This window comes from Aquarana catesbeiana, linkage group LG03 (assembly GCF_042186555.1).
Source record: "Aquarana catesbeiana isolate 2022-GZ linkage group LG03, ASM4218655v1, whole genome shotgun sequence".
NCBI lineage: Eukaryota > Metazoa > Chordata > Amphibia > Anura > Ranidae > Aquarana > Aquarana catesbeiana.
Window position 1 is genome coordinate 122,034,273 of NC_133326.1, and position 15,729 is coordinate 122,050,001.

At 41.6% G+C, this 15,729-nt stretch overlaps 1 protein-coding gene across 1 annotated transcript in view; it reads right to left on the minus strand.

Annotated features, from left to right (window-relative positions):
* Nucleotides 1-15,729, minus strand: part of VPS13C (vacuolar protein sorting 13 homolog C) — a 548,274-nt gene that overhangs the window by 216,135 nt on the left and 316,410 nt on the right. The window contains exons 50-51 of the mRNA XM_073619118.1: nucleotides 9,498-9,645; nucleotides 4,118-4,245 (exon numbers count right to left, since the gene is read on the minus strand). Coding sequence (XP_073475219.1) covers nucleotides 4,118-4,245; nucleotides 9,498-9,645 — 276 coding nt within the window. The remainder of the gene's footprint in view (nucleotides 1-4,117; nucleotides 4,246-9,497; nucleotides 9,646-15,729) is intronic.

Here is a 15,729-nt window from a genome sequence, read left to right on the forward strand (position 1 = left end):
CAGTCTTCGATCAGCTAACCAAAACCTTCTCATCATTCCCAAATACCACTACAAAGCAAAGGGAGAACGAAGATTCGCAGTCCAAGGACCTCGGCTATGGAACGCTCTTCCGACCTACATCCGCATGGAAGAAAACCATCAGGCCTTCAGGAAAAAACTAAAGACCTTCCTTTTCTAAGAAGCTGACAACAGAGAACGCATCTAGCGCCTTGAGGCGATTCAGTTCACATTTGCAGCGCTTTACAAATCATTCATTCATTCAGGAAGCAGACTCACCTGCCGAGCACTCCACGGAATCCTGAGCCTTTAGCTCTTCCCCATCCTCAACCCATTCCTGCTCCAGACTCCGGGGAGGGGGATCTGTCACCCTTCCTGCCACCCTGCGGGATGGAGGCAATCATGCCGGCAATCCTGTGCTCTAACCCGACTAGGGCTGAGGACAGTTCATCCTTAGTGATAAAGGGTGAAGCAGCAGCGTTGACTGTAGGCACAATACCAGATAGGTGCAGCGGCTCAGATTGCCCGGGAGCCTCTGGTCTTTCAGGGGATACAACACTAGGGATACGACTAGGTTCATCAGGAACTACTGATGACATAGATGTGCCCTTCCCTATGGTGTTAGTCCCACTCCTCTTTTTGGAAGACATTCAATGCCGCAAACAAAGAGTACTTTGGTGTAGGTAAAACACCTCAGAAGGGAGACTCTTTGATAGGGCTCACCAAGCCCCTATGCAACAATCCTGCTAAGCACCTTTAGCCTGCCAAGGAACACCTGGTGACTCACGTGACCCGGGTAAAGAAAAATGAACCACTGCAAGTGTCTGTTCAGAGCCTGCTCTGTGTCCCACAGCTGCCTTCTGGAAGCACGTTTGGCCTGCACAACTTAAATAAGCTGGGTGTGCACCAGAATGTTCTATGCGTGTGTGCGTACGCAAGAGCGCAGTTCTCGGTGAGCGGGTGTGACTGTATTCGCGTATGACGCGAATCTTTGTGCGCCCAGATAAAGGCTATGGCGCATGTGCGGCGAAGCCGCGTGCGCCATGGCCGCCAAACTGCTGAGCCCAGCGGTACTCCTGCGAACACACGTGCGCCATGGCGAACCGTCGTGCGCCATCATACAGATAGAGAACAGCCAGACACAAGCAAAAAAGGTACACTTTGCAAACACCCACAGCTAGCCCAGAACTCCCCCGTATGGTCACCGCACACAGGTGTCCAGCCTTTAGCTAGCTTGACTGTTACAATCACTGGGACACCCAACAATAATAAAATAAAGGGGTTTCACTTACTCGTCCAAGCGCAGGGCCACTTAGAAGCTAAGGGTCCAATCTTCACCATTCATGGTGGGTTCCTGTCACTTGAACCTTCAAGGACTGGGTACCCTTTCATGTTTAGGGTCCACTCCCTTGGACCTCTATAGCACCCTACAGGAAATGCCTTAGCGCTGTAGCACTACGCAGTGTCCATTGCTTGGAGGCCACGTTACAGGCAAAACCTTGCAGGATCTTGAGTCTTCTTTGCGAGGCTCGGGTACCATTTATCTAAGCATAAAATGCTGTGTCAAATGGATCTGATCGGTCAATCCCTTGATTCATTTTTGGAACCGTTTGTGGGACTAGAGACCTGCAGCTCAGAGAGCTCAAACAAACCATGCCATCCACCTTGCAAACACTGGTAAAAAACTGAAGTGCTTCCTGTATGGGAGGGATTATATAGGTGATCACTTCCTGTCTGAAGACCTTTGGCCTACCAGTGTCCATTCACCTAATGATGGAGTATAACCCAGCAGGAAATGAATATTAGCCTGACTCTGTGTCCCATGATGTATGAAAAAGAAATAGATTAGATCTTACAAGTATATGCATTTCCTTTAAATATACATTGACTGAATTTTTCATCAATAGGGACTACTAACTACATGTTGAATATGTGGTATGTATGTGAGCCGCTCAGGCTGCTAGAAAGTGTAGTCCTGTGCCCTGGTGTTGTGAGTGCTGGCCAGGAAGGAAGACGGCCCACACTCCAGACAACAACAGATAAGAGCTCAAGGTCCTGGGAGCCGCACATCAGAACAAGACCCGCTATGTATAGACAAGCCATGCAATGGCAAAAATGCATTATTAACACAACAGTACTTGAATGTGTTTTTAGAAGCAGGAGCCTGAAGAAGAATAAATAAAAAAAAAACCCAAATAGACAAGCTAGCAACAGTCATAGGTGGCAGTTGGAACCTCATAAATGGGAAAAAAAAATGCTCCAAAGGCAGAATGATAGTATAGATGGTGCTCTGGAACTGCAAAGCTTGTGATGGTTACAAACTAATGGCGGTGTAAAATCCACATAAGAAATAGAATGTAATGATTTGCAAATCTCATAAACCCATATTTCATTCACAATAGAAAACATATCAAATGTTTAAACTGAGAAAATGTACCATTTTAAAAAGAAAATAAGGTAATTTTGATATTGATGGCAGCAACACATTTTTAAAAAGTTGGGACAGGGCCATGTTTACCACGGTGTAGCATCCCCTCTTCTTTTAATAACATTTTGTATACGTCTGGGAACTGACCCCAGTTGCTGGAGTTTTGGGAGAGGAATGTTGTCCCATTCTTGCCTGATATAATTATTCTAACTGCTGAACAGTCCTGGGTCTTCTTTGTCATATTTGTAATTTCAAGATGCGCTCAATATTTTAACTGGTGAAAGGTCTGGACTGCAGGTAGGCCAGATAAGCACCCTGACTCTTCCACTATGAAGCCATGCTGTTGTCATAGATGCAGTATGCGGTTTAGCATTGTCCTACTGAAAAATGCAAGGCCTTCCCTGAAAAAGGCATCGTCTGGCTGGGAGCATGTTCTGCTCTAAAACCTGGATAATACTTTCAGCATTGATAGTGCCTTTCTGGATGTGCAAGCTACCCATTCCACACATATGTTTAGATATCGCTTCTTCTGAGCATGAGACATTTTAACTTGCATTTTTACAAGGCATGGCGAACTGTGTTCCCAGACAGTGAATTTTGGAAGTTTCTCTGAGCCCATGCAATAATGTCCATCATAGAATCATGCCCGTTTTTGAAGCAGTGCGGTCTGAGGGCCCAAAGAACACAGGCATCCAATGTTGCGTTTCGGCCTTGTACACAGAGTTCTCTCAAGATTTTCACAATCTTTTCATACTATTTACTGTATATGATCATATATTTAAAATCTTTGCAATTTTAAGTTGAGGAGTATTATTATGCGATTCTTCAACAATTTAGACACAGCTTTTCACAGACTGGTGAACCTCTGCCGATCTTTACTTCACTCTAATTCTCTAAGATGCTCTTTTTATATCCAATCCTGTTACTGAACTGTTGCCAATTAGCCTAAATAGTTGCAAAATGTTCTTCTAGCTCTTCCTTGTTCGTACAACTTACTCTGCCAAGTTTTTTTTAGCACTGTCCCAACATTTCTGAGCCATAATTTTTCAAAATTAACTTTTTTTTTTTTCTTAAAATGGTACATTTTCTCAATTTAAAGATTTGATATGTTTTCTATTATGAATAAAATATGGGTTTATGAGATTTGCAAATCATGGCATTATGTTTTTAAGTAGATTTTACATAGCGTCCCAACTTTTTTGGAATTGGGGTTGTACAAAGCCTTCTACAACTCTGCCTATAGCTATATCACAACCTGTTCTGGAATATCACCCATACCATCTACTCAACATTTCACAAGATCTTCTGCTCTCTAGCTCTCCCTTGTGATCTTTTCCTGTGTTGCCTCCTTCTCCAGAGCCTCTCAAACTCCCTACTGTCTGGCTATCTCCTAATCTGCCGATCCCTAAAGACTCATCTCTTCAGTGAAGACTGTACCACCTCGACCTAAAAACTGTATTTCTACCCTCCCCATCAGTTCATGCCTCAGTTATTAGCTTTTATACATCTTGCCCCTCCCTTTTAAAATCAAAGTTCCACAAGCAGGGCCTTTCCAAATCCTTTGTATTGAATTGTTTCGCAACTGTTCTTTCTGCCTTCCCTCCATTTTTGTAAAGTGCTGCACAAACTGTTGGTAGTATATAAATCCTGTACAGTAATAATAACAATACCACACACTACAGCTATACCCACCTTACTAGTGTCATTGTTGTACAGCATGACAGAAAGGGATTCAAAATTAAAACTAAACTTCAGCATGATATCCGGAGTCTCATCACTGGAACTTTGGGGTGATAAAGAAAATGTACTGCCTGCATCATCTAAAAGAGGAAAATAAATTTAATTCCATGACAGAAAGACAATGCAAATAAGTGCTGTAAATTAAACATTTTTATAGTAGGCTTTTTTGTACTATAAAATTCTTTACATGGAGTCCACTGAGGGACACGGGAAATTTAAGACTGTTATAGTACTGCTTACAGGAAGGATGGAAACTGGCAAAGACAATGTAGGCTATCCCTCCTACTCCCAGCATGCCTCAGTTTTGTGGCAAAACAGTGGCAAGAGCATGATCATAAATGCAGAGGGTGGGATCTACAATGTCCCACTATGGACACTAAGAAAAGGATTTTACAGTATGTACAAAAAAAAAAAATATATTTTCTTTCTCCTTCATTGAGGGACATAAAAAATCTTATATTGTCAGGATGTCCAAAAGCAGTCCAATTCAGGGGTGGCCTTCAACAAACAAAACACTAACTGTTCCATAAAAAAATAATGGAACTGGGGATTGTCTGCAGTTCAACATAGCCACCTGAAGGACTTTATGCCCGAAGCTGACATCAGATGAGTTCTGAACATACACCTGGCACAACTTGGAGAGCATGTGAATAGAAGATCAGGTTGCAGCCTTGCAATCCTGAGAAACCTTAATCTTATGCCGAATAATGTCCCGGTTGAGATGAATGGCCAAAATTACCTTAGGTAGGAAGTGAGTTCTAGGCCTTAACCCCACCTTGTCCTTGTGCAAGACCAGAAAGGGTTCTTTCTTTACAAGATAAAGCCACTAATTCAGAAACTTGGAGGTAATAGCATCAAGAAATGCAACCTTGTTAGTGAGAACAGAAAGGGGAAAATCCCTGATAAATTCAAAAGGTGGTTTTTGATGCACTAAAATATTCAAATTAGGATCCCACAGAATCATAGGGGAACCAACAGGGACAGGTGCTGTCCAACTAAATTTGTACTGGATGTCCCTCCAGCTGGGAGTTTCCAGCATTGCAAGGTCAATCACTTGTTCCAGAATACTGACTGGGGGACAAGATTCCTCTGATGTCCAAGTCCCTTTGCACCAACAAGCCTTCCAGGATTCCTTCCCAGTCCGACAAGCTGGCATCTGTTGTGAGGATTTTCCAGAACACACCAATTTCAGGACAAAGCAGTGTTCGATGCCAGTCAAATTGGTCTGTTTAAGGCCTGGACTGCGGTCTCTCAACGACAGAATGTTATATTGCAGAAGTATGAGCAAACAGGAAGCTGGGAAAATAGTCTTGAAGAAGGCTACCATTAGTCCCCAGACTCTCAAGAAAAAAAGAAAAGTCAGGTGACCTCTGGACTCAAGAGTATGAGTCTGGAAGTGGATGGTTAGAAATACTCTGAAGGTACATGCTATACCTGAATCTTCACAAGCTCTGGACGGTCAGGGCCATGTTGTCAGCATGAGGTGGTTCAGATACCCCACAATGGGAATGCCCCGAGGGCATAGTAATGTCACAACTGGGGCTGGCACCTTGGTAAACAATTGAGGGGCAGAAGATAGGACGAATAGCAGGGTCACAAACTGGAACTGCAGATGAGCCACATAAAAACCTTAGGAACTGCTGATGCATTGGAAAAATGGGGACATGCAGGTATCCACCCTTGATGTCCACAGAGCCCAAAAAGTTTCTGTGATGGAGGGAGGATTTAAAAGATTTGGTAAATTCTATACAGAATTTGTGGGCCCAAATGAAGTCATTTAGGGTCTTAAGATCCAAGATGGGGCAGATTCCCTCTTTTGGCTTGGGAATTGTGAACATGTTGGAGCAGAACCCTTAAAACTTTTCTGCCACAGGGACTCACTATGTTTGCATAGAGATCCGCTAATATGTGTGGTGACACAAGCAGGCTGGAAGTGATGAACCGGGGAGGGGGCTGGAAGCAAAATTCTAGCTTAAAGCCCCTGGAAACTACTTCCTGCACCCAATTATTTGGGATGTAGGCAGTCCATTTGACCACAAAGGCTAACAGACTTGTGGGGAGGTGCACCCTCGTGCTGAAGAAGACTTATTTGAGGGTTAGGGGACTTGGAATTCCAAGGTTTGTGGGTAGACTGGGAACAAAACTTTTCTTGGCTTACAGAGAGGAGTACATCTTCCCAGACCGAGACTTTGGCTGATGAAGATGAGTGCTCTTATCAACTGCATAGATGATGACAGTGCTATATTCCTTAGTGTATCCCCATCTGCAGTGAAACTAAGAGAAATTAGGAAATTTTAAGACGCTCAGTGGTTCAAATTATAAAGTATCTCAGCCCGAAAGACTTGCTCCCAAATTGAGGCTTCAAAGACAGAGCTGAGTTAATGCTAATGGCTCTGGACCTGGAAAGCGCACTGCTGGTAACTTTTACCAGTATGCAATGCCTGGAAAGTGCCACAAGCAGAACAGAGGTGGAGGATTATCCTAGGCTGGCTTAAAATTGTTTTGCTTAACAGTTTTAAATCCTCCCGTAGGCAGTACATAACCCAACAGTATAAGACTCCATGTGTCCACCAATGGACAAGAAAAAAAAATATTGATTCAATTTTATAAAAATGAGTTCTTAGTTGGATCATAAGGATTTAAATATACAATGGATATAAAAAGTCTACACACCCACCCCTGTTAAAATGTCAGGTTTCTGTGATGTAAAATAATGAGAAAAAGATAAATCATTTCAAAACTTTTTCCACCTTTATTGTGACCTATAAACTGTACAACTCAATTGAAAAACAAACTAAAATCTTTTAGGGGGAGTAAAAAAAAAAAATAATAATGCGGTTGCATAAGTGTGCACACCCTCTTATAACTGGGGATGTAGCTGTGTTCATTATTTAAAAATTACATTCAAACTCATGTTAAATAGGAGTCCGTACACACCTGCAATCATTTAAAGTGCCTCTGATTAACCCCCAAAAAAGTTGTTCTAGTAGGTCTTTCCTGACATTCTCTTTGTCACATCCTACAGCAAAAGCCATGGTCCACAGAGGCTTCCAAAGCATCAGAGGGATCTCATTGTTAAAAGGTATCAGTCAGAAGAAGGGTACAAACTAAATTTTAAGGGATTAGATATACTATGGAACACAGTAAAGACAATCATCATCAAGTGGAGAAAGTATTGTCACTGTTGTGCCATAATAAGAACTGGAAGTGCCTCCAAAATTGATGAAGACGAGAAGAAAACTGGTCAGGGAGGCTGTCAAGAGCCCTACAGCAACATTAAAGGAGCTGCAGGAATATCTGGCAAGTACTGGCTGTGTGGTACATGTGACAACAATCTCCTGTATTCTTCAAATATCTAGGCTACGGGGTAGAGTGACAAGAAGGAAGCCTATTCTTACGAAGAAAACATCCAGGCCGGCTACATTTTGCAAAAACACATCTAGAGTCTCCCAAAAGCATGTGGGAAAATGTGTTGTAATCTGATGAAACCAAGGTTGAACTTTTTGGCCATAATTCCTTTAGATATGGTGCAAAAACAACACTGAACATCACCAAAAGAAAACCATACCCACAGTGAAGCATGGTGGTGGGCAGCATCATGCTTTGGGGCTGTTTTTCTTCAGCTCGAACAGGGGCCTTAGTCAATGTAGAGGTTATTATGGACAGCTCCAAATACCAATATTGGCACAAAACCTTCAGGCTTCTGCTAGAAAGCTGAAAATGAAGAGGAACTTCATCTTTCAGCACAACGACTCAAAGCATACATCCAAATCAACACAGGAATGGCTGCACCAGAAGATTAAAGTTTTGGAATGACCCAGCCAGAGCCCAGACCTGAATCCGATTGAAAATCTGTGGGGGTGATCTGAAGAGGGCTGTGCACAGGAGATGCCCTCGCAATCTGAGAGATTTGGAGTGTTTTGCAAAGAAGAATGGGCAAATATTGCCAAGTCAAGATGTGCCATGCTGATATACTCATACCCCAAAAGACTGAGTGCTGTAATCAAATCAAAAGGTGCTTTAACAAAGTATTAGTTTAAGGGGGTGCACACTGATGCAACCATATTATTTTATTTTTTTTATTTTTACTTCCCTCCACCTAAAAGATTTCAGTTTGTTGTTCAACTGAGTTGTACAGTTTATAGGTCACATAAAAAGTGGAAAAGTTCTGAAATGATTTAGCTTTGTCTCATTTTTTTACATCACAGAAACCTGACATTTTACCAGAAGTGTGCAGACTTTTTATATCCACTGTAGGTGTGGTTAAAGTAAACAAATTCATAGATGTACTGGACATGTTTGGAAAAAAGCTTTGTCCATATAAAATCTTCATTCATAAATTGAATGTTATAATTGCTAAAGGTGCAAAAAGGGAAACAGAACAGAATATAATATATGACACAAACACAACCTGCTTCTTAAAACTAAAGTAAGTTTCAGCTAACGTCTCAAAGATATATAGCTAACCATGTGGGAGTCGTGAATACATGCTTAAAATTGATTTAGGCTGGGCTTACATTCCAAGGTAACTCATGTAACTAAAAACAAAAGCAACTAAGCACCATTCACGAAATACAGGTAAGCACAGATAAATGTTAATGTGTATGTCCAGGCTTTCCCAAAATGTATCCCCCAAATCTCCATTAAGGCATGTCCCAGCATTTTTTTTTTAAGGCTTTTTATTGTAAAAAACTTTAACAAAGGCTTCTATCACTTGACACAATTCTTCCAGGGGCAGCTGCAAGCTGCCCCCCCCCCCCACAGCTGCCCTAGTGTCAATGCAGCATGACCTGTGCCACATACAGTGTGACCTGTGCCCAATGCAGCGTGACCTGTGCCCAATGCAGCGTGACCTGTGCCCCATACAGCCCCACTTATGCAGAGGAAGAGGCAAGCCAGCCGGATCAGCAGAGAGCGGGATTGCCCGCTGTAATAGCTTTCATTTGAATTTCCTGTCTTCCTGGGGCTCATTGTCACATAGCCCCACCTCTTGGCCCGACGCCTTTGATGACGTCACATGTCCCGCATTGGATCGGCGTTCTGTCTATCAAAGGCACCGGGCTATGTGACGTGAGCCCCGGGAACACTGGAAGTTCTAATGAAAGCTCTTACATCGGGCAATTCAGCTCTCTGCTGATACGGACAGCTCGCCTCTTCCTTTCCTCTCTCTTCCCCTGGCTGGGAGACTGTGCCGGCGGTGCTCTTATCCTCACTTGGCCCCACTCGGCTGGGGCCCCCTAGCGCCCGCATGGGTCGCTATGGTGGTAGTTACGCCCCTGACACTTGCCCTTGTGCTTCATTATACGTATATTTGTTTTAGAATTGCATTTACCTCTGTGTTTACTGGATGTACTTGCTTCCTTTATAGCCCTTGTACCCTCTCCAGATTTTTGAGCCGTACTTTGAAGTAATGGTGTTTCTGATAGGTTTTCAAATAGGACATTCATAAGAACAGTAAGATCATCTTGGCTCAAAGAAACCTGGAAGAAAAATTAACAAACCATTTGTGAAGGTGTCTATGCATGTTTTAAAAGGTACTTGCAATATACCTGTAGTTCTAATCGTGTTGGCTGTAAATTGTAGTAGCTGCACTGCGTCAAAGTTCTGTATACAAACAGAAATCTGCAAAAAAAGCACCTGGCTACAAAAATTCTAAAAAAGTTTTCATTATCTACAGGTGCATCTTAAAAAAATTAGAATATCATCAAAAAGTTAATTTATTTCAGTAATTCAATTCAAAAAGTGAAACTCATATTATATCGATTCATTAGACACAGAGTGATATATTTCAAGCATTTCTTTCTTTTAATTTGGATGATTATGGCTTACATCTAGTGAAAACCCAAAATTCAGTATCTCAGAAAATTTGATTATTACATAAGACCAATAAAAAAAGGATTTTTAATACAGAAATGTTGGCTTACTGAAAAGTACCCGTATGTCCATGTACAGTATAGTATACACTCAATACTTGGTCGGGGCTCCTTTTGCAAGAATTACTGCTTAAAAGCAGGAGTAGCAAGGACGCGATCAGCCTGTGGCACTGCTGAAGTGTTATGGAAGCCCAGGTTGCTTTGATAGCAGCCTTCAGCTCCTCTGGATTGTTGGGTCTGGTGTCTCTCATCTTCCTCTTGACAATACCCAACAGGTTCTCTATGGGTTTAGGTCAGTCGAGTTTGCTGGCCAATCAAGCACAGTGATACCAGGTATTAGTACTTTTGGCAGTGTGGGCAGGTGCCAAGTCCTGCTGGAAAATGAAATCAGTATCTCCATAAAGCTGAGCAGCAGAGGGAAGCATGAAGTGCTCTAGAATATCCTGGTAGAGGGCTGCACTGACTTTGGACTTGATAAAACACAGTGGACCAAACACCAACAGAGGACATGACTCCCCAAATCATCACTGACTGTGGAAACTTAACACTGGACCTCATGCAACTTGGATTCTGTGCATCTCCACTCTTTCTCCAGACTCTGGGACCTTGATTTCCAAATGAAATGTAAAATGGACTTTCATCCGAAAAGAGAACTCTGGACCACAGAGCTACAGTCCAGTCCTTTTTCAATTTAGCCCAGGTAAGACGCTTCTGATGTGGTTTCTGGTTCAGGAGTGGCTTGACAAAAGGAATGCAACAGTTGTAGCTCATGAGAAGAAAGTGTACCAAGTAGTTCTGCGCTGCCCAAAAAACAAATAACCAATAAGCAGCTAACACGGCCAATAGGATGTAGGCATATAACAATAAGACAAAAATATGTGTCTCGACGATGTCTAAGAGGACGAAACGCGTCGGGTAGGACCCCACTGCCGCCATACTTTTACAGCGCTGATTTTAAAGACCTACATGTGAGTGTATCTCTTATTTTAAATAAATTTGATACTTGTTTTATGGAATTACGCTATGTGGCCTTTTTCCTTTTTGCCTTACATCATTCCCACTTACTTCTCAACATCATCTTGAGGGACATATTATTTTTGGATGTCCATCTCCACTATTCCTCCGGAACATCTACCATCACCCACCACCCAAGCCTGATTTGACCCAATTGGGCGTATGTCCTCTTGGGTCCACGAGATCCAGTAAGCCTTCTCATTGTCGGTGGTGGTGTACTTCTTCTGTTTTCACTTCAGATGTCACTCATTTGATTTGTTCTTCACATGAAGTCACTGCATTTATATGGACTATTAGCTTTCATGAGTCCTGTAAACATGGAGGACTTTCTTCTAAGTTTCACTTAGATGTTTCTCACCACCAATTGGGCTACAACTAAAGGGCAATGTAGTCCATGTCCTGGATACATCTGTGGGTGGTGGCTCTTGAAGCACTGACACCAGCCATATTCCATTCCTTGTGAATCTCCCCTAAGTTTTTGAATTACCCTTGCTTCACAAATCCTCTAAAGGCTGCAGTTATCCCTGTTGCTTGTGCATCTTTTTCTACCACACTTTTTCCTTCCACTCAACTTTCCATTAGTATGCTTGGATACAGCACTCTGAACAGCCAGCTTCTTTAGCAATGACCTTTTGTGACTTACTCTCCTCCTTATGGAGGGTGTCAATGACTGTCTTCTGGACAACTGTCAAGTTATCAGCCTTCCCCATGATTGAGTAACCTACTGAACCAGAGACCATTTAAAGGCTCAGGAAACCTTTACAGGTGTTTTGAGTTAAATAGCTGATTAGAGTGTGACACCATGAGTGTACAATATTGAACTTTTTCACAATAGTCTAATTTTCTGAGATACTGCATTTTGGGTTTTTACTAGCTGTAAGCCATAATCATCAAAATTAAATGAAAGAAGTGCTTGAAATATATATCACTCTGTGTGTAATGAATCTATATAGGAGTTTCACTTTTTGAATTGATTACTGTAATAAATTAACTTTTTGATGATGATCTATTTTTTTTAATGTACCTGTATAGTCAAATTGTAAAATCATATATTCACTTTTAAATTGTACTTCAATTTTTTATAGACAATTCCCATTACTCTGGATGATTATGAAGTTTGTAAATTTACCCTGTGAAGTTCCCCATACATTTACTTTCTTGAATGCTGTGACACGTATTCCTTGTCCCCTTTTGATAAGCACTTTTGTGTCACAGAATTCACAAGCCTGCCTTCTAAACTAAAGAGGTGCTAAGAGGAGGAGTATCAGGAGGTTCAGGGATTACAGCTTGCAGACAGCAAGGTATAATGGGATATGTAGTCCTTAGAAATTGAAAGTAAACAGCAGAGGAAAAGTTCCAAAATATGCAGGGAACACAGGAAATTGTGTAGAGATGACCAGCAGACAGCAATAAAAATAAAAGAAGATTTTTCAAGTAAGCCTATATTGGATTGTCAAAAATAACTACTGTTTGTATTGTTATTACAATGCTGATGTTCCAAAATTAAGTGCTGTGACCATAGATTTCCATTTTTGTTTTTGGGATTAAAGTGGAGCTCCAGCTAACCTTCCATAAATTAAAAGTCAGCAGCTACAAATACTGTAGCTGCTGAATTTTAATATTAGGAAACGTACCTGTCAAGGAATCCCGTGATGTTGGCACCCAAGCCGATTTTTTAATTGGCACTCAGGTGCTGCCACTGCCATTCTTCATAAGGGAAACCGGCAGTGAAGCCACTAGTGTGCATGCGCGAAGCACGCTGTACTTTCTGAATGGCCTGGCGGCGGTGAAAGGAGGAAGGGGGACTGAACTTTAGGGAAACCTTCCTGTGGTGAGGTCTCCCATAAGTGGGGACAAGTACCTGTCAAAAACACAGAAGTAAAGAAGCGGAGCTTCCCCTTCTGGGTGGAGCTCTGCTTTAAATTGCAAAGCTCGTCTTATAAGGCATCTTGTTATATATGAACACTAAGAGCTCTTTCACAGGGCAGGGGCGGTGGAGGAGCAGTGTATACACAGCTCGCAAACCACCCCAAAGATGCTGCTTGCAGGACTTTTTCTAACGTCCTGCAAGCGTACCGCCCCAGTGTGAAAGCACTCGGGCTTTCACACTGGGACTGCAGATGAGACATTTTTCAGGTGCTTTACAGACGCTATTTTTAGTGCTAAAGAGCCTGAAAAATGCCTTCAGTGTGAAAGGAGTCTTAGATTATCAAAACAAAAAAAAATTTTAGTGGTGTTGTGTCATCAAAACATTTTCATATTCAAAATAAATTTTAATTTCATCTCAAGAAAATGTCAAGGACCATGACCAGCAGTAATGGCATAAAACATATCCTGGAGTTCATAAAGTCTGGCGCAGACAGATAATGCGAAAGTGTCTCACATGCATTCTAAAAGTGTCACAGCGTGTTCCAAATTCATGTACCCGTTTAGAACTTGCACTTGAATTTGGGGCATACTGTGCCGCTTTTAGAATGCGCGCAAGACACTTCACGTAATCTGTCTCTGTATGCCAAAAGAAAGTTGGCCTTAATTAGCTCTACTTTCATAAGGTGCAAACTGTTGGTCTTTTATTTTGAATTTGGCACAGGTGTTGCTCCACGAAGTGGAGAAGATGAGGCAGTTGAGCCGATTAGAACTACCTGAATTTGGTGCACGGCTCGCTGTCAGAAAAAAAACTACCGCAGATGATTTTTGAATTAGGCACAGTAACTAGCGCAATTAATGCCTGAAAAGTGGTGCAGCAGCTTTATTGAATTCCTCCCATACTGAACAGAAACCACAATAACAATGCACACAAATCATAAGATGTTTTGCCAGCACTTCATGAAAAGTAAAAACAAATGGTTTATCACAAAGTGCAAACCCTTGGCATGCCTGAAGAATAAAAAGGCCAGATGAATCAGAAAACATCTTAAAAAAATAAAATAATAATAACCTGCCTAGTTATAAAGCAATATATTGATCAGCGAAACTAAGATCAACCAGAATGATGAGTAAATAACAGTATGGAGAAGAGAAGAAATAACTTATGATCTGAAACATACCACACATCTGTAAAACGTGATTGAGTTGTTGTTCCTGGCACGTAATATATCGCCTCAAAGTGGCTCCCCCCTATGCTTGAAGATTGGCGTACACAGGTGTGCCGTGCCATGCTGTGCCATGCCATGCCATGCCATGCGCCTATAAATTCTTATCTACTGAAGTCACTCGGCTTGTGTAACTGGTGGGCACGATTCTGACAATAGTGCACTGTACTTACAGAGTTGCTAAACCTAGGACCCTGCATTCACTATATCTGGTCTCCTATAGTACACATAACATGGAAATGCTAAATACCTTTTCTCATCAGCAATATATAGCAGTCTTATGACTTCTATCATGGCCTGGTTAAGGCTTGTAAGAGGAGTTTTGATTCTGCACTGACTGTCCTATGAGGTTGCAGGACCCCTGACCCTTTGTCTGGACAGTGCGGATTGGCCCTGTGCTGATTACATGCACCCTCCCAAGAGAAAAAAAAACACAACACTCTCTTGCAATACACATCAAACTGAGCATGTACAAGGCTGGGTACTATCAGGAGATGGAATGGGGACTGCGAAAGAAGGGGATGATCAGAGAAGACAGGATCAAACAGCCTTTTTACATAATGCGCAGGATTAACCTCTTTGGTTCCACAGTGAGTATGACAGGCGTGTTTTACTGAGAATAGACTGATTTTACTGTTGTGGGTTTAGTAACACTTTAAGGCATGTTATAGTTCTGACTTGTTCTTAATTATACTTAGTTGAGACAGTTTTACTTTCCCCTTAAATATTTTTGAGCTGTCTTATTTTGTTACTCTTAGTTTTACCCCTTTTCTTTTGCAAGAAGTGGGGAGTGAGCAGTGTTCTGTATAATTTTAGGATATATTGCTCATTATAATCTTATTTCCATCCCTGAAGTAACTATTTAACAGTAGAACATTATTTTGACTGTAAGTGCTGCTCACGGCCTAAATTCTGTGGGAATATATGCTACCGTCTTTACTGTGTATTTTATGTTCCCTCTTCTCTTTTCTAGTGTTTTTGTAAAACTACAAAACCCTTAAAAAAAGAAGAAAAGATGTGATTGAGGCAGTGCTATGGCTTGGGCATTGTATTATAGCCAGCAGAACTAGGCCATTGGAGTTTTTTAATAATGTGACTGCTTACAGAAGCAGGATGTATTATGAAGTGTATAGGGTGATACTATTTGATCAGATATAGCCAAATGCTACAAAACTGGTAGGACAGGCATGGACCATGACCTGAATTTGCTACAAAAGCAACCCAAACCCTTTGGAAGGCATAACCAAATGACTGAGTCAGTCAGTCATCTACAACCTAACTAAACACACATTTAATTTTCTTAAAGCAAAACTGGGGGCAGAAAGCCCTACTAACAAGCAGCAACTGAATACTGCTGCAATGAAGACCTGGCAAAGCATTGCCATTGTTATGGAAGAAGCTCAGCATTTGGTGTTGCTCATGCGTTACAGACATCAGACAATCAACTAAATATTGAAAGTGATCATTATATTTTCAAATATGTTAGTTCATCCAGTTACTTTTGAGCCCTGAAAAGAAGGGGGCTATGTATAAAAATTGCTGTAATTTCTACAAATGATTAATGCCATAATTTATGTTAAACTGC